Genomic DNA, 19002 nt, shown 5'->3' on the forward strand with positions numbered 1-19002 from the left:
GTTTGTTCATCATCATTAAGTAATTAGCTTGAATTCATGAAAAGCATCATCAAGTGAAACCAGGGAGCCGAGGACTGAATGTACTTAATATTTCCAATCAATCTCAGCATGCTGAGCCTCTCTAAAGAAGCTGCAGTGCCAATCTGGGGACACACAGAGGGCTGTCCTGCTCCTGGGGGGGTGTGTGCCCATCCTGCCTCGAGCTCTGTGTGTGCGTGTGTCCCCATCCTGCTTGGGGCTGTGTGCCCATCCTGCTCCTGTGTGTGTGTGTGTGTGTGTGTGTGTGCCCATCCTGTTCCTGGAGGCGTACCCATCCTGCTTGGGACTGTGTGTCTGCCCATCCTGCCTGGAGCTCTGTGTGTGTGTGTCCCTGTGTGTATGTATACACCCATCCTGCCGGGGCTGTGTGCCCGGCTGCGTGTGTGCCCATCCTGCCCAGGGCTGCGTGTGTGCCCATCCTGCTTGGGGCTGTGTGTCCATCTGTCTGTGTGTGTGTGTGTGTGTGCCCATCCTGCTTGGGGCTGTGTGTCCATCTGTGTGTGCCTGTCCTTCTCCCATGTGTGTGTGCCTGGTTCTGCCCAGGGCTGTGTGGCCCTGTGTGTGTGTGCACATCCTGCCTGGGACTGTGTGTCCGTGTGTGTGCTGTGTGAACTGCTCCTTTCTGTGCCTGCTGTTGCTTTCAGCAAACCAAGCCATGAACATGCACAGAGCAAAACTGTATTTCAGATAAATTCACCCCAATGCACTGAAATTCCCACCTGGACCTTTGTTCCTCTTTTTTTTTTTTTTTTTTTTTTCTTTTGTTTTCCCTCCCTTCTCTTACTGGAGTGAAATGCTCAGAGGAGGAAAATCTTCCTCCCGGGCTGCCCTTAAAGTGCCCAGAGCCAGCTGCAGTGTTTGGGATCCTCCAGCTGCAGTGGAACAAACGGAGCGCACGTCCCCCACAGATCCCTGCCCAGATATCCAGTCTCCTTCCCCTAAGACTGTTTGCAGTAGAAAAAGTAGAATATGGAGACTCGGGTATAAATGTTTACACACAGTCATATAATTACATAACATGAAACATTTTACATACTTTGAGGTGAGCATCTCTTTAGACTTTTAAACATTAGGAGTGCAAGTTGAATGTAATCATTGCTTCTTTAACACTGAAAATATTATGGATTTATTTTTTAAAAAACTTAAAAATACTGCACCACTCCATAAACAATGTTTCCATTAAGTAGCTTGGAAAATTAGGCTTTATGTCAATATTTGTAAAAATTAGAATCTGATGTAGGTCCCTACAATTTTCAAGTAGGTTACTTATCTGATTTACTTTGTGATGGGCTGTAGGTATTATACTTCACATTCTTTATAGGGCAGCTGCTGGCACTTGCACTGTCCGTAGCCATTGATGATGATGAAGGGTCCTTCGTGGGTGGGTTCGTACTCATTATAGGGTCCTTGGTCTGACATGTTGGCCATATGCAGCCGCGTTTGGGATCGGAGCTGCCTGTGGTTTTGAATCATTGAGCACTGCCTAATTCTTCTTAGTGTGGGAGGGCAGCACTTCCTGGAGATGAACACTATAAAAATGATAAAAAAGAAAGAAAACAATAAAGCCATTGTTCCTGTAATTACCCTCTGCGTGAAGATGGCATTGTTTGGCTCAGGGAACTGTTCTTCGGTGGTAACGACCATGCCTGCCGTAGTTGGAATCTCTTTGTCTCCCACATGGAAATGAGAAGAGCTTATTCTTTTCGTGTACTCGGTAGTTGGAGCTGTGTACGACGTCGTAGCCACGGGGGTAACCACAGTTGATAAATTCCAGCAAAGCTGAAAACCATACACTGCATCCAGAATATCCTCTCCCTGGGTGTGGTCGGGGCTGTGGCAGAGGATGGAGTGCTCCCACCGACCTTGGAAGCCACTCAACCATGTGGCCAAAGCGCAGATCTTTGGGCTGCATTCCCACAGATTGCCGGAGAGGCCCACGGTGGTGAGGGATGTCAGCGAGCTCAGGATCTTGGAATCCAGAGTGGTGAGCTTGTTGTTATCCATGAGGAGGGTTTTAAGGTTAGGCATAGTTTCAAAGACGGTGAGGTCGATGGCTTTGATTTCGTTTCCAGTCAAATCGAGCTTTGCTAAGGTGCCCCAGGTCCACTCCATCCCACATGTCAAGTTGCTAATTTTGTTCCACTGCAAGAAGAGTGTGTGCAGGCTGCTCAGCCGGAGGAAGTGAGCAAAATTAATCTTTGTCAGCTGGTTGTGCTCTAGGTGCAGCTCCCTCAGCTTGATTAATCCCGCAAATCCATTGCGAGCCAAACTTCGTAAGCGGTTTGTGCTCAAATCCAGGAATTCCAGGCTACGACAGTCCCAGAACAGGCGGACCGGGATGGTCCGCAGGGAGTTGGATCGCAAGTGCAAGGTCTGTAGCTTGCGAAGGCCGTAGAAGAGCTCGGGGTGCAGAGAGGATAACTGATTAAAAGAGAGGTCCAAATTCTGCAGGTTAAGCAGCTGGCTAAAAGTTGTGTTTGGCAAATGAAAGATTTTGTTGGAACTTAAGACTAATTCCTTAAGTTTATACAGTCCTTGAAAAGAATCTTCTCTGACTGTTGCAATTTGATTATGATCTAAGTGAAGCCAAGTAAGTTGACTGAAGCTTGCAAATTGATCCCTTTCAAGTTCAGAAATATAATTGTGCCTCAGTGACAAACCTAGCGAGCCCTTTTCAGTGGTGTTTGGCACTGAGTGAAACCCCTGAGAGTCACAGTAAAAGAGCAGCTTCTCACAGCGACATTTTGGTGGACAAGCCATGCCCAAGGCAGGCAGCATTTTTAAAACCATACTCATTGCATATAGTGCTGCCAGCATACGAGCCCCTAATGGCCACTTGAAATGTAAGCCTGCAGAATATAATTTAGGAAAACAACAAGATAGGATAGCCTTATCAGTACACTTGGAATATCACAGTGGAAGATTTCACTGCAGATAACATTGCCATGCATTTCCAACAAGCTAATTCTAAATGCAAGAAACAACTTACTACGACAAACCGAATACTTGGACATTACACTTAGGAGGAGGCTTTATCTCGATTACGGAGGGTTACAGTGGCGCTATCGGAAAACATTTTTTTCATAAGGTTCAGTGCAGAGCAATCAGCTTTAGCATCTTAACTGCTCCTTTAAAGCAGAGCTGTCATTCATTATACAAGGAACAGAGAAACGCAGGAACTTACCCATTCTTTTGAGTACATTGGAGGGTGCATTCAGTCGTAGTTTGAGACTCAACGCCGTGAGTCTGTGAAAGGCTCTAATGTAAGACAGCCTTGAATAATTGACTGGGTTTAGTGTCCTTTGATATTAGTGCAAAATCCACGATGCTCTCTTGGAATATTCCTTTTGAAATTGCTGCCTTGATCTTCTCTGACAGGTCCGCAATTTTTAAATCTTAATACAAGTTTTCGTCCTCCGTGGCTGCTCAGCTGGTTAATTGAAGCTCACGTTTTCCTTTTCCGCAGCTGTGGCTTCCTTTAGTCCTAACTTGTTGATGGCAGATGGGTGGCTTATTGCTGAGAGAAGCTCCTGTAGTAGCATGAGTGCATTTACTGAAAAGCTTTTCAGGGAAGCGGTACAAGAATGGATTTGCTTATGCGCTGCGACCACACAGGGCTCTATATAGGCTGACGTCACCTGGTGACGTTCCTTTTGTTTGGGTTTTCCAGAAGCTTTGCTGTTTTAAAGCATTGTGCTGCATGCTGTGATCGTGTTAAAGACCACTGATAGAGGGGGGAAAATCCAGCGGCAGGAGTCCTTCGTCCCCAGGACAGACGGAGCAGGAGGGACTCGCAGCACCTGCTCCCCCCACATCTGCGCCGGCTCTGCTCAGCTGGGGTTAAAAGCAGCGCAGAGCTGCAGATGGAAGTGCCTGAGTGCTGCCTGCTCCCACTTTTCTGTTAAATCTCCCTGCATGAAAGGAACTTTTAGATGCAGAATGCGCAGAGTTTGAATAGAGGATGCTGGTCAGCACCGGCTTTCATGGAGGTGAGAGAGACTGGGCAGCTCAGAGCTCTGTGTGACAGCTGTGTGCGACTGTGGTCCCTGCAGAAGTGCAGAGAGCAGTGGTGGAGCTGGAGCTGGAGTGTCAGGAAGTACAGCCTGGGAGCAGGGCACAGGAGCAAGCGCTTCAAGCCAGGAGAAATTTCTGGATAAAGCAAAGCTTGCGTTAGGGCACAGGAAAAATTTAATTGGAATCCAGCTTGACAGTGTGCAGTTATGAAACTAGAAAATCTATTTTCTCCTCCCAAATGGTGGCTTTTATACTTGCTTTTTCCTGGGCACTGGAGTGCAGGGTGGAAATTATGAGATTGGCATTACCAGTCGGGGCTCAGAGCTGTGCGAGGGCTTCCTTGTGGTCACCCACAATGTCCGGCTGCTGTGTGTCCCCTCAGAGAGGGGGGACAGCACCTCCAGGAGCCCCTGGCTGCAGGATGGGTCTGTAACAGTTAGCCTGTGGTTTAGGGCTGCAGAGCTGTGCCCCTGCAGAGCTGTGTGTGCTCTCCAGCCCCGCCGGAGCGTGCACACACAGCCAGGAGGAGGACAGTGGGCTCTTAGGGCTGTTTGCTTGCTTTAAAGGTTCATTGCCCCGTTATTCAGAGTATATATACTCTCCTCTGGGACAGCTGGTACTGAAAGGTAAATGACCAGATTCAATTGATATTTTTATATGTTTTTAAGATGCATGTGCAGGTAAAGCCTTTGGAGCCACTGCTCTGGTCATAGCTCGATGTGGGTGCAGCAGGGGGATACTGGTTTCCTGTTCCAGGCAATTGGATAAGCTTTTTTTTTATTTTCTCCTTGAGATATAAAGCAATAATGTAGAGGAGGCACTTGAAAATGTTTGTTGTGTAGCAGCGAGGTATCACCTCTAACCTCCAAGATCTGGAATGAGCTGAGAATAACAAATTTCCCATGATGATGGAGCAAGATGAATTGTGCCAAAAGAAGGGTTTAAAATAAAATGGCTGTTTACCTTTGTTATTACGTGTTGGTTCCTTGCTTTGGTTCCTTGGAGGTCCTTGCTTAAACTAAGACCTGCTGTTCTCTGCTTCGCCCTTGGCTGTCCTGTGGTGGAATGGTGACACTGCCTGTGGTGCTTCCTTTCTGGGATGGGCAGACTCAAGGGGAGCACTGAATGGAAAGTAAAGGGATGGAGAGCGTGAACGCACAAGAATAAAATTTCAAAAACCTTAAAAAAAGCTAAAGCAAAACAAATACACCCTACCCTGAAACCATCAGGAAAGTAACTGTCTTTAATGATTAAGCAAATCAGGAAATGTTAGATAAATTTCTTAAATTGCTTTGCCATAGTAAATGTTTTCACATTTGCTCCAGTGTAAAAGAAATCCATGCAAAGAAATTACATAAACCTATTTAAAGTGATTCTTCTTGTTTAATGTTCAGGGTACAAAGAGCTCAGGCTCAGCTCCAGCTGTCCGACGGAACCGCGGCTCTGCAGCACCTGCGGAAGGTTCTTGGAGCAGCTCTGTGCAACACCTGATCCAGGGTGTTGATTTGAATTCTAATAACATTTCAATATGTTACCATAACATTTAACAACAGCTTTCCAAAGGGTGTAATTTAAGGTCAACTGTTAGCCCTCCCCTGTGCTGCCTCTTTCCCTTTTACCAGGAGGCTGACATTAGGTATCGTTGGAAACATTTTGCTTTTTTTAATCAATATCTGCTGGTAGGTTCCTCCCACGTTAAGATTGTGTAATTTGGCACAGAGTTAAGAGTTAATGTTCAAATACGGTGAGTTGCTCCTTTTCTGAAGCTCTCCATTCTTTGGCCCTTAACCAAACAAGGGCTATTTAGCACCTTGCCAGCGAGTTTCCTGTTTAGGAAACTGTTAACACGAACTTTATGGGCGCTTTTCTTAGCAAAACATGTTTTTATGTGCACTTGCTGTGAAATAACAGTTATTACCACAAGTGTGCATCTCAGTCTCCGAAGTCTGGAACACTGCAGTAACATTCACATTGTTCCTTGGGAGCTGCTGTGGGTGTCAGGGTGCAACAGACTGGGAATAAAACCCCTGAAAACTCATGCAAATGCATTTCTTCTGAGTCTGAATACTCATTGCCCAGCATGAAAAACCATGTCTGATTCTACCTGGGCACTTCTGCCACAGCAGGAACTTTATGGCAGCCTGAAGCCTCATATGCGATGTGGACAGGGAAATTGGCAGGAATAAGCTTGCTAGGACCAGATAACCCTTTTGAGGGCTTCTCACCTACCCCGCTCCTGGAGTAGCAGCACAACTGGTTTTCCTGCTAAACCCATGTGCTGGGAAAGTAGAATTGCACCCTGAGGCGAGCGTTGTCATTTAGTTAGGCTGACATCTTGTGGAAGCCTTCCTAGTCTATTAAGAACAACATACAAGCTAATTTTACTGGATGGAGACGTGGGGGCTGCGTGACTTTGCTGTGCTGGGGGCCTGGAGGGTGCAAGCCCAGGAGCTGCAGCTGAGACTGCAGCAGGCAGGACAGGCAGCCACGTGTGTGGCACTGCACAGCAGCCAGCTCACCCTTCTGCCTGCAGGAGTGGCCGTGGGAATTGTTGCTGGGCGTTAGCACCTTGGGGACCATGGGAGGATTTGCTGCTTTTTTGCCAGAAGGTTGTGTTTGTGCTGTGTCACAGGGCTGTGAGGCAGGAGGTGAGCAGGGACATGTGGCTGTGTCACTGTGTGCGTTCTGTCACTTGGATTTGCTGCCATGGAAGCACTGAGCCCTAGGAGGGGACACCTGGGACAAAGGCATGGTGGAGGTGACCCAGCAGCAGAGTCGTGCCCAGGGCTTCAGGCCAACTGCAGAGTCCTTTGGGGCAGGGCAGTGGGAGGGATGGACACTGAAGGTTGGGTGTCCTTGTCTTCATGGGAGCAAAGGGCACGTGTGGTGGCATAGCGCGGTGGCTGTCACCTCCCTGTCTGGCAGTTCTCTGCACCTGGCACTGGTTGTAATTCCTCCTTGTGCCAGGGTGAGTGCAGGAGCCACCCTTCCCCTTTCTGTGGTGCAGCCTGGCCATGGGGAGGGATGTCAGGGTGGCAGTGCTGTGGCATGGCCCGCTGGGCAGGGGGACAGTGCAGGCAGCTTTATTGTCACTCAGGTTCTTGCTGAAGCCTGGACGATGCCATGCAGCCCATTTGCTCTGCTGAGCTGTGGGCTGGCTGCAGGAGACTCCTCCTGCTGCAAGCCAGGGCACAGTCCTGCTTCCTCCTAGCAGACCTTGGATGTGAAAACACTGCTGGAATTCGTGTGGGTCACGCCTCAGTGCTCACACTGCCTGGCCTTGAATCAGCCCTGTTCTAGCTGGAATTGGTTGGCAGCCCTGCTGTCACAGTGATGGAGGGCTGTGCATGGCTGTCCGCTGTAGACATGGAATTAGGCTGGGTGGCAAGGAAAACCAAGCGTGGGACAAAATGCACCTAAGCCCTGATGTCCTGTGTCCCCTGGCAGCAGAGCTTGTAGGTGGCACAGTGACACACTGTGACACACAGTGACACACTGCCCACAGGAAGGTGTGCCAAGCACTCACTCATAACTTGTTCAGCCCCAGTCCTTAACCAGGATGCTGCCTGTTGTACTGACAGCCCAGAAGTCAATTCCCGGACACCTGAAGCAGAAACCTCTCTCCAACCATCCTTTTTGGTGGTTGTGTGAGGGGTGGCAGGTGGGACGGTGGTGGCTCTCAGAGGTGGCACATCTGGCTTACATCTGGGTGATGATTTGGGGAGGGGACATGGTGGGCTCTGCAGGGATGGTGTGAGTTGGTGCTGGGCAGGAGGCACTGTGTCCCTCAATACCTCTGTGGGCTCAGCTGAACCCAAACTGATGATGAACCTTTAAGATTAGCAGCAGATGTTTGTGATATTTAGCTACAAAAACACATCTTTGAGTAGCTGGTTACAGCACATGCTCTGTTGATCCTGGTGGAATGCACCAGCACCACCGTGCTCCTGTACCTCTATAAATCAGTCGGGATTAGATTTTAACCTCCATAGCTATAGGAAAAGGGTCTGTCTTTTGCTTGTCTGAATTCAGATGGCACACCTACAGCAGGAAGGCTTTGTGACAGAAATGGTGATTCTGCCCCCCTCCCTGTGTACAAATCCACTTTCTTTGCTTTGAGGATTAAGAGTCCCCTCTGGGGATGGTGGTGTGAGCTGGGACTGCAGGGATGTGACAGGGAATGCTTGTGGAGCTCTGCAAGCGGGGCAGCAATGGTGGGGGAAGAGCAGAGATGATGGGATTGGGGGAAATGAGTGATTTTTAACATCAATTCTATCCCCTTTGATAAAGATCTGATTTAAAGTAAATTTGCACCGTGGCTAAATTTATTATCCATGATACTGGTAGAGTTTGGATATCGTACTGCAGAATGATTGACATGGTCATCATGACCCTATTAAATCTACTGAATCTATTAGCTACTTGCTGGCTGCAGGGTTTGTGATTCCCTCAGCAGAGTTTTGTGCTGAATATCTAAAAATCCTATTAGAAATCTGAATATTTGGGCTTCACTCTTGTGAGTCCTCCTAATCCTGTGGATAGCAGGAGCTGCTGGCTGGGCTGCCTTGTGCTGCCGGGTCATTAGCTGGCTCCTCAGTGAAGGTTCACACTAGACATGAGGACCAGTTTTTAATGGTCAGGCTAATTGAGTAGTGGAACAAATTACCCAGAAGAGTTAAACTGGCACTTGGAGCCTTTAAAACATGATTTATTACTTGAGAGAGGGAGCCCAGCTCAAACAGGACTTTTGAACTGTAGGGTGGAACGAATGGGTAAAATTCCCAACATGCGTGGCAGCCTGGACAAAGTGACAGTGCTGTGGTCAGGGGTGATCCTCAGCATGTTTCTGTGCCCAGGAGGGTTTGTGCTGCCATGGGCTGTGCACGCCTTCATGTGTTCCACCAGGTCTAATGGGGTTTGGTTGGCCCCACAGTGTTTATGGGGCAGGGAAACACAGTGTATATTATGCAGGGGGAAAAAAAGGTCAGGAAACTTCAGCTGGGCAAAACTCAACATTGTTGTCTCCAGGACCTTGGCTGGAGTTGGCTGTGATGGTTTAAGATGTCAGTGGCAGCAGGGTGTGTGTATCCACTGAGGTGTCCTGGGTCTGTCCTGCTCTGCCGCCATTCAGCCCTAACAAAGGATCCCAGTTAGTGACTCCACGTGCTAAATCACCAGAGCTAAATTAGCAGGGTACTTTATCTTGCAGCCTTCTGAAGTAAATTCTAGTCAGGCTTTTGATAAGCTTCTGTGCTAAAACTTCTGCATGCCAGCAAGGTGGAAATAAACTGGAGCTGCATTCCTAAAATCTAGTGGGGCTGGATTCTACAGCTCTTTCTGTGCTAGGACATGATGTAGTTTCATAGGAACGGATCAGCAGTGAGAAATCAGTGCTGTTCAGGCTGTAATGTGCTTTGTTGGGGTGTTTTGCATAGTGGTCCATTAGTGGAGGCCATCTCTTGGCTTTCCTCTCATCCAAAAGGCTGTTGTGGGCTGTGAAGCCAGGGACAGCAAAGTGGAATTGATGGGTGGTATCGCCTCAAATCCCTGCTCCTGCTTCTTGTTAAAATGGTAATGTGGGAGCACCCGGGGAGAAGTAAAATGGCACTTCTTGGAACAGCTGAATGTTTGGCTTTCTGCATAATAGATGAGCATATATCTTAGATCCAAACATATTCCTGGGAAAAATCCCAGTGTGTGGGGAGGGTGCTGTGGGTTCAGTAAAATGGTCACGTTGCCGGGGTGAAACATCAGGAGGGGAAGCAGCTGCCGCTGCAGGTTGGTGTCTCAGGGCAGCTTGTGGCTGGGACAGTGCCTGGTGGCAGCTTCTGGGGTCACTGTCCCGCTGTCCCCCACAGGTGCCAGCCCTGCCTGCTGCCACCAGCATGCCAGGGGCAGAGCCATTGCTCAGGGCGTCTCGTCTGTCATATCCCCTGAGCAGGGCAACAGCAAAGTGTTGGGTAAATCAGTGCATTAATCTTCACTTTATTTAGAGCCTTCAGCTTTGATTTTTGAATATAGAACAAAGAAGAGGCCAGTGCCGGGGCTGCTGCAGGTTTGGCAGTGTCACAACAAGCTCCTGGGTTTAGCTCCAGTCACTTTTCAGTTACCTTTTGTGATGAGAATCAAATAACTTGATCATGGCGGTGACAAATCTTCAATAATTCATTACACTATAATGACATTACAACATCCTAACTCCCTCCCCTCCATTTTTTATTTCTGCTGTAGAGTGGACTTGATGTTTTAGATTCAAGGCTGTTCATCCAGATATTTCACACCAGCCTGTCACCTGGAGAATTGATACCTGGCATACACTCACTGCAGCACTGCTAAATGGTTTTTCTTCTCAACTGGATAATTATATTGATTGTGGCTTAGGACTTCAGAAATTGGATTGTAGTTGAATAAAGTGTGTTTTGAAACCCTAATATAAGCTATATTAAAGAGAAAAAACTCCCAGAAAAACCAGATGACCACCACTGTCTTATCTGACTCTTACTTTGATAGGAATGAGGATATTTTTGACCCAGTGTCTGATGGAAAAGGGAAGCTGCCCCTGCTGCCTGGCCCTTTGGCCTGTCTAACAACAGGGCTCAGGCGAAACGTGCTGGATCAAACCTTGGCAGCTCCCCATGTGTGGGCCTGGAGACTCACCTGAAATGTTGAATTTCTTACCCAACAAATGGTTTATAAGGATTTGACTTTTGAGTCTGGGCTTTTGGCTGCCTGCTCAGGAGCAGTGTAGTGTGATCCCTTGGGTGGGGTGTGCAGGGAGCAGTGACTGCCGTATCGGGGAGGTGGAGACTCTACTGCCTGTGTGCAGAGTCACTCCACAAACCTCAAAATTAGAAACAGAAGCTTATCGTATACTTGAAATGAATAACAACTGGTTTCACTTGGAGACCCTGAGTACCTGTTGACCTCTTTGTCTGCTGCTTTTCAGGCTGGCCGCAAGGAAAGAAGTGATGCCCTGAACTCTGCCATTGATAAAATGACCAAGAAGACCAGAGACCTGCGCAGGCAGGTAAGGAATGGTCAGAGATGGTGCTGGCTGAGACACATGAGTGCAGTGCTGCATGGATTTGTTTCTAGTGGCAGTCAGTTTGCTGGCCTGTCTTCAGTGAATTAAAGGCCAGAAGCTTCCAGTGGGAAGCATGGGATGGGAATGTAATTCTCTGTTAATTCCCTATTAACTGTGCTACAGATGTTGGAGTCTTAATCATCCTCATGGCAAGAGAGATTAAAAAAGCCAACCAAAGCCCCCCAAAAAACAACTTTCACTTGATGGACTTTGAAGATAATCAGTGATACTTTATAATTCTAGTTGTGTTCATCTCAACCTATTTTATTTGAGAACTATCTTTATGTAGCATCAGCCTTTTGTCTGTTTTAAAGCAATATATTCCCGTTTTTGAGTAAGTGAGAATATGGATCAGGTTTGTTGAAAAATGTTTTTATTCTAGCACAAAAATAAAAAGCTAAATCAGTGTGTTGTTTAATCAGCTGAGGGAAAGCAGCAAATTTACTCAGACAAAACCAATATGAGCTGCTAAATCAATAGTTGTGGCCAAACTGGTGACTTGCACTTCTATAACTAATCCATTTTTTAAGGAGATTTAATTTAAATTGAAGCAAAAAGTGTGTAGACAAGACTTAGTGCAGGGAAAGCCATGGTCACACAAAGGAAAAAGGATCAATGACAAAAGTAGTTTAAGCTGTACGTATTAATACAGTAAGAGGGAAACAGCAGTGGAACACTACTGAAGAATAACTCATTCTTTTATTTTTATTTTAGCTCCGCAAAGCTGTTATGGACCATGTTTCAGACTCTTTTCTGGAAACAAATGTTCCTCTTTTAGTATTGATTGAAGCTGCCAAGAATGGGAATGAAAAAGAAGTTAAAGAATATGCCCAGGTTTTCCGTGAACATGCCAACAAATTGATTGAGGTAAGATGGTACAAATTAAAATTTAATTGTTGCTAGTTAAATTAAGGCAAGACTAGGCAAAACAGGTTTTTCAATTCTGTTGAAGCATAAAGCAAATTCTGTAATAAATTTCCTTTTAAAATTTTATTTGAATGAATTTAGACATGATTTAATATTTAAATAATTGAAAATGTAAGCTTATCAAAAGAAGCTGTTAAATAACCCGTGTAGTTGTGGATATTACAATGTGAGTATATGATAAAGGTTTTGTTACTTAGAGGTGGTCAGTTAGAGTAAGGGAAACCAGGGCACGATTGTCCTGCTGGACAGTTTGACCCATTGCTTTGAAGCCTGGAGGGTTTTTATTTCCAGTAAAATCCCACTGAATATAAACAGGCTTTTTGTGTGAAGGCTTTCAGAATGAAGAGCTGCTCGTGTATGTGTGAAGAGCAAACAGAACACTTGGAGTGACAGCACAACTGATCCCTGCCACCCCTCTGTAAGGGAAACCCAAAGGCTCTCCAGCTGGTGGAACTGCAGAGCAGAGCTCTGACTGGGGAGAAAACCAGATTAAATGGTACCAACCAGATTAAATGGTACCACCTTCTTAACTGGAATCCCAGGATCACTGAGGTTGGAAAATCCCTCCCAGCCCATTGAGTCCAAGCTGTGCCTGATCCCCTCCTTGTCCCCAGCCCAGAGCACTCAGTGCCACCTTCAGTCCTATCCAGAACACCTCCAGGGATGGGCACTCCAAACCTCCCTGGGCAGCTCCTCCCAATCCCTGACCCCCCTTTCCATGGGGAAATTCCTGCTGCTGTCCACCCTGAGCCTGCCCTGGCCCAGCCTGAGGCTGTTCCCTCTTGTCCTCTTACTCATTACCTGGGAGAAGAGACTGACCCTCACCTGGCTGCTGCTCCTGTCAGGGAGTTGCTTTCAGGGTCGTTCGTGCCCTGCTGAGGGAAGCAGGTTTCCATGGTGGAGTCTGCAGAGAGCAGCAGCAGAGCCTGCCCTGCTCATGGATCCACCTCAGGACTCTGGAGCCCTCGCCATCGCCGTCGTGTGAGAGTTCTGTGCCAGCTGATGCTGAATGGCACGGAACAAACAGCTATAGGTATTGTTGGGGAAACATGCCACTAGGAATAAGTGTCAAAAACTCCTCCTGTGCTCTTCCGTGATTTGAGGCTCTGGCTGCTTGGCTGCTCTCCCCGGGAGCAGTCCCAGGGTGCTTCATGTGGTTCTGCTCTCTCAGTGTCTCTGTGTTTGATAGTGGAGTCCATGTATCTCCAAGGCTTGTGGGGAATACTGACTCAGCTGGGCAGATTTAAATTGCTCAAGAATAAGACTGATCAGACATCAGTACAAGTAGCTTCTGATTTGCACAATGTATTTTTTGTAGGGTTCTGAGTGCACTTTGCAACTGCCCCATAGTCCAGGGTGCATGAAGTTTGTCCAGCTCTTTAGAGCTGCTGTCTAAGCAATGAAAATCTTTTAATTTCTTGAAGGCATCCATTTTTCTCTTTTGGCTTGTCATGTTTCAGCATCAATGCTGTCCTCCTAAAGCTGCAAAGTTATTCTAATCTAAATTTTAAGTAACTGACGTTCTGCAAAGCAGTATGTGGAAGGAAGGCAGAGCTGCTGTGCCCTGCCTTGGCAGCAGGATACAGCCTTGGGAACACTTTGAAGTGGGTTTGGTCTAAAGGCTCCCTTCTTCATGTTGCAAGCCTGAAAATTATTTTTAGGGCTTGTTTACAGGAGAAGTTGAATCATGTAACAATAGCAGTGCCTCTTCTGCCAGAGTTCTGCTACCTCCTCAGCAGATGTGTGGAATTTATTGGCATAATTAAAAAGAAATTATTGTGCTGCTCTGTCCCTGAGTTTCTCCCCAGCCCTTGCCAGGTGAGCCCTTTCTCCCTGTCCCCTCGGGAGCCGTGTCCCACTGGAGCAGCCACAGTTCCATCCTCACTGGCCCTGGCCCTACCTGGTGTGCAAATGCCAGGCTGCAGAGTTTTCCAGAGCCTCTGTACAGCCAGACTCTCTTGCCTTCCAAGGACTATTCCCCTGAAAGTAGACATTCAGCAATATTTTTGACTGACATCAAGAGCTTCTGCTAAAATGATATGCTGCTCCAACAGCTTTTTGAAGGCTTGGTTATTACTTTTGCTGTCTGAAATGTAACTGTAGTTGTAGAGTGGCATGGTGTAGATGGTTTATAAACCTCTTCCCTGAATGGAGATGGATTAATATATCCACTTAACTTGGGCGGAAGGGAACAGTGCTCCTGCAGACCCTTTGTCCTGAGGGGCAGAAGAGCCACCAGAGTCGTATGAGATGTCAGATTCACTGTGCAGGAAGATGGGTTGGGGTGGGTTGCATTTGAAATGCCTTGTGCCTCTGCCAGAATGGAAAAGGATGTTTGCCAGTTCCCTCATGATTCTGCTCTTGGGCAGGAAACTCAGGAGAAACAGCAAAAGATTATGTAAGAGCAGAGCTGAGGATGTTTTGCCCGGTGAGATGGGCAGTGATTGCTTCCACTGCTTTCAGGGGAGATGAGTGTGCAGTATCAGAACTGCCCTCACAAGTGCTGCTGGGCAACTCAGGACATCAAATGTGCCCAAACAGCTGCAGCACTGAGTGGAGCTGTGCTGTATCATGCCCTGACAGGCTCCTGTGGTTTGGATGTAGAGGGGAGCATGCCCTTCCTTCCCTTTGGTGCTGAGTGAGGGCAGGAAATGTGAGGGAGATCCTGCTCTGCCCTGGGGAGCTCAGCACGTCCCCACTGCATTGCTGGGAGGGTTTGCACCTTGGGTTAATGCCCCTGTGTCTGTGAGCTGGAGGAGTCAGTGAACCAGCACCTGAGAGATATAGAATGGGATAGATTTACTTTATATCATTTTTCTTGCTAAACTCTGGCAGGTGTTGGCTGGACAGGAGTGGCACTGCTGGTTTTGCCCTGGCTGAGCACAGGGAGCGCTTGCTCCTGCAGTGCAGAGCTGTTTATGGGCCCTCCAAGTACCCATAAAGAGATGCAAGCACATGATTTGGGTAATTTCGTTTTGAAATGTTCCCTTCTTGGCAGCACAGCACTGTCTGCTTTTGTGGTTCCTAACGTCCAGGCTGCCAAATTTGACCAAAAGGTGCAATAACCACAAAAAGCTGATTTGCCTGCTGGGTCTGTGTCTTACAGAGAACCCATACCAAGAGCATCCCAAAGGGCTCCCATCTAATTTGTTTCCCATGTAGTAAAATCCTAACCCTTTTATCCTCCCTTTTGAAAAGGGAAGAACAGTAAAAGAGTAGAATGAGCCTTGTCTCAGTTGAATAATACGTTTCAAAGATAGCTTTCAAAATTGCTCTGTGCTAACAGACCATTAACTCTGGCTGGATTTGGTTAAAAGAGTTTAATTCAGGAACTGAGAAGCCAATTTCAATGTAACACACACGAATAACAGAAAGGACAGCATTTGTGGAACCAGCCTAACAAAAGTTAAATTCACTTATAAAGTGAATTAAAAAGTTAAATTGACTTAAAAAGTTAAATTCACTGTGGAAGTCTTCCCAATTTGCAGACTGTGAACTGCTAACTCCATTCCAGTGTTTTTTCCCGCTGGGTGAGGCAGCCTTGGCTCTCCAACCTGACTTTGCTCTTGAGGAAGGACAGCTTGGCCCTGGCATCCCTGGAGTGACTTCTTCCCAGGGAGGACGGGGCTGTCCTGCAGCGTGGTGCCCATCCGCAGTGATGTCACCGAGCTCCACGCTGGCTCTTTGTCCCTGCCAGGCTTTGAGCAGAGTTTGTGCTGAGCTGCCTTTGTGCCGCTCCCCGGGGATGCTTGGGCTGCTCCTGCAGAGGGAGAAAGCCAGACATGTTAAACAGAAACCTTTGCTACGCTATTGAATGCTTTAGAAAAGTAAAAATTAGTTTGTCAATTGGTCTCTGGTTACACTGTGACACAGTGTAACTCTGTGTATTTTTAATGGAAAAGTTTTTCAGACATTAAGAGATTAGGAAGTAAAAGGTAAATAGGGAGAGCGTCCAGGTTAAAACCCTTCAGTTTGTTTGCTGAAGCATATTTTGGAGAATGTATTTGGAGTTTGTAATCCTTAAAAAGAACAAATGATCTCTTCTTCCTCTGGAACCCACTACCCCTGTGTCAAATGTTTTTCTCAAAATAAATTTTAAGTTTTCTTCTTATCAAGAGAAATATTGGTAAGACCAAGGAGGCAAAAGCTCTCAATGGTGTTTCATAAGCATTGATATTTTTTTTTCTAATTGCTTTAATTTATCTGAAAAGACTGCTCTGTGCCTTTTTTTAATGCACTGGGTTGCATCTTGCATATGGAGTGATGATTTTCTCATTTTCAGTGAAACCCATGAACAGATGCAGTCGGCAAATTTATTTGCTTGGAAAGAATCACATTTGGGCACTTGCAGCTCCATAAGCTTTCTATAGCCTCTTGCTCTGACATTTCCCCCTTCTGTTGCCCTCACTGTCTAGCCCGATGTCCTGGAGTCATTCTTCAGTCTAAAATCTAAAAATACCCCTCTCCCAAAGCCTGAAGCCTTGCACACTTGCTACATTTTTCTTGCAATTATTCTGATTTGCTCAGACTTGCAGCCTGTGTGTTCTTGGGTGAGTCTTAACAGCTGCAGGTTTTTTACATGTGAAAGGCTTTTTAAAAACGTGAACCAGCTAAAACATAGCTTGGATTTAAAATAAAAACTGGTTTTTGAACTGGAGGCACAGTGAAGGTCTTGGCTGTCCCCTGTTTATTGTCACTTACCTGGGCATGGCCAGGTACCATTCATTGCAAACAAAGCATGGAATGGAAGAATCCAGCAGATCCAGAAGTTAATCTGCTCTGACAAGATTATCCTTTGTGTCCATCAGCCACCTGACTTCCAGAGTTTCCACAGAGTTTTCCAAATCTCTTTGGAGGTGGCTTTGCCCATTCTTGCAATGCTCTCCCCTCCTGCCTGCCAGCTCAGGGGTCAGTCAGTGCTGCCAGGCAGGGCTGAGGTTCCTGGGGAACAAGACAAGCACTTGGCACCCAACTCAGATATTGACTTGGAGTGTTTTTCTGAATTCTATTAAATCTCAAAACCCAGCATTTTCCAGACTAGGGTTATTACCAGGGTACTTCAGCACCTATTTTTCCAGTACTTTCATTTACAGAGGGAAAAATATCTGCCAACTCAGGTTTGTCTTTTATTGCTTTTATTTTTAAGGTAATTTTGTATTACAAGGGAAATGTCCTTGCACTGTGGTCTGGAGAAAAGAGGCAGAGTTATTTCCCATTTAAAATGGAGATCAAAATGAGCAAAATATCTCTTCCAAAGCACAAGCACGTTTTCTGTAATTTGTCTATAGATAGCCTTGGCAGCAATTTAAAACTAATGTCTCCAATAAATGACCAGTGTAACTCTAATGTGCCCTCTAAAGTCTGACACTCTTCAACAGCCAATGCACTTTCCTTGTAAGTTCATTTTATTAGTCAACTAATTCATAAATAAATTAAATTCTTCTCGTAGAACATGCTTTCCTTACATTCATAATCAGAAAAGCAGGAAAGCCTCAGCAGAAAAATGTTCCTACATTTTTCAACAAAACTGGATATACAAATTTAATACATCATACATAAGTAAAGGCGAGTGACCTTTTAATAGGATAACTTCTGTTCTTGTAAGGTTATTTTTTGAGGCCAATCTCCTAATGCTACACCAAATAATGCATGAAAGGGTCTGTAGGATGCTGGTAGAGTTTAAAAATGATGTTGGAAGAGGAATAAGAGACTTCAGGGTAATCTTTCTGTCCAGATTTCATTGTAAGTGCACATGGACAAGCCATGACAGTGAAACTGATGGGAGAGATGAAGGGATTGAATCCTCACAAATCTGGGCAGCCATTGGGCTGTCTGGAGACAATTTTTCTCTTTGGAGATCCTCATGGTTTGCTGCTACTCGTGGAGGAGAGGCATTTCTGCCACACCTCAGCCACAGGAACAGTCACCTTGCCGTGGGACTGGGAAGGGCTTCCTCTGCACACCTGGGCCAAGGCACATGTGGAGGGGTAGAATTTGGAGTTGAATGAGTTTGGGGTTTGGAAGATTCTAATGTGTTTTTTATTCCACTAGGAACTGCTGTGTGCTTGCTGTTTGTTTTTCCTTTGGAAACAGACGTTTTTCGGAAAGGGAAATGTGTAAAAGAGGTCAGGAAGTGTGAGAACAGTTGGGTTTAGGTGGTGTTAACATGATGTTTTCAGAGGTAGCTGAAAAGCAATAGAGTCCTCTTATTTTCCAGATATTTAAGTCTTAATTCCAACAGCATCTTTAAGTGGCTTTTTGGGTAAAGTTTTTTATAGATGTGGCATAAACGTTTTAATTCTTGATATTTAACTAAAAGCCTTGATGCATGTCTGGATTTTCATCATCTTAGTCATTAGCAATATTGGATTATTAGTCATGTCATGTCATCAAGGAGGTGCCTGAAATCTGTGTGGAGCTCATTACTGACACTGTTTTGTCGTCTTTGTGAAGAGCACAGTGTACTGACAATTACAGTTACACTGCCATGAACAGTTGTCTGAATCACCAAAAACTGGTTTAAGCAGCTAATAATAGGCACCAAGTTGGAAGCCTTTAGTCAGATCAGAAGGCAGCATGTTCTGAGTGCTGAGCAAACAGAGATGGGAGAGAAGAACAATTTCACAGAATCCCAGACTGGTTTGTGCTGGGAGAGACCTTAAAGCTCATCCAATTCCAATCCCTTGCCACGGCAAGGACACCTTCCACTATCCCAGGCTGCTCCAAGCCCTGTCCAGCCTGGCTTTGGACACTGCCAGGGATCCAGGGGCAGCCACACTTCACAGGGCCTGCCCACCCTCCCAGGGAGCAATTCCTTCCAGTATCCCATCCATCCCTGCCCTCTGGCAGTGGGAGCCATTCTCTGTGTCCTGTCCCTCCATCCCTTGTCCCCAGTCTCTCTCCACCTCTCCTGGAGCCCCTTTAGGCCCTGGAAGGGG

At 46.4% G+C, this 19002-nt stretch overlaps 2 protein-coding genes across 3 annotated transcripts in view; one reads left to right on the forward strand and one right to left on the reverse strand.

The window, feature by feature from the left end:
* The window catches only part of CTNNA1 (catenin alpha 1), a 117961-nt gene that overhangs the window by 58474 nt on the left and 40485 nt on the right, over positions 1-19002 (forward strand). The window contains exons 8-9 of the mRNA XM_053990875.1: positions 11000-11080; positions 11852-12004. Coding sequence (XP_053846850.1) covers positions 11000-11080; positions 11852-12004 — 234 coding nt within the window. The remainder of the gene's footprint in view (positions 1-10999; positions 11081-11851; positions 12005-19002) is intronic.
* On the reverse strand, positions 1024-3607 carry LRRTM2 (leucine rich repeat transmembrane neuronal 2). 2 transcript variants are annotated; one of them, XM_053990878.1, is made up of 2 exons: positions 3224-3607; positions 1024-2439 (listed from the first exon to the last, which is right to left on the reverse strand). In XM_053990878.1, exons 1-2 carry the CDS (start codon positions 3251-3253, stop codon positions 1339-1341), a joined length of 1131 nt encoding a protein of 376 aa, XP_053846853.1. In that variant the 5' UTR covers positions 3254-3607; the 3' UTR covers positions 1024-1338. The 2 variants fall into 2 exon arrangements, with proteins under 2 accessions (XP_053846853.1, XP_053846852.1); XM_053990877.1 differs by having other exon boundaries at positions 1024-2888.

Source organism: Vidua macroura, chromosome 15 (assembly GCF_024509145.1).
Source record: "Vidua macroura isolate BioBank_ID:100142 chromosome 15, ASM2450914v1, whole genome shotgun sequence".
NCBI lineage: Eukaryota > Metazoa > Chordata > Aves > Passeriformes > Viduidae > Vidua > Vidua macroura.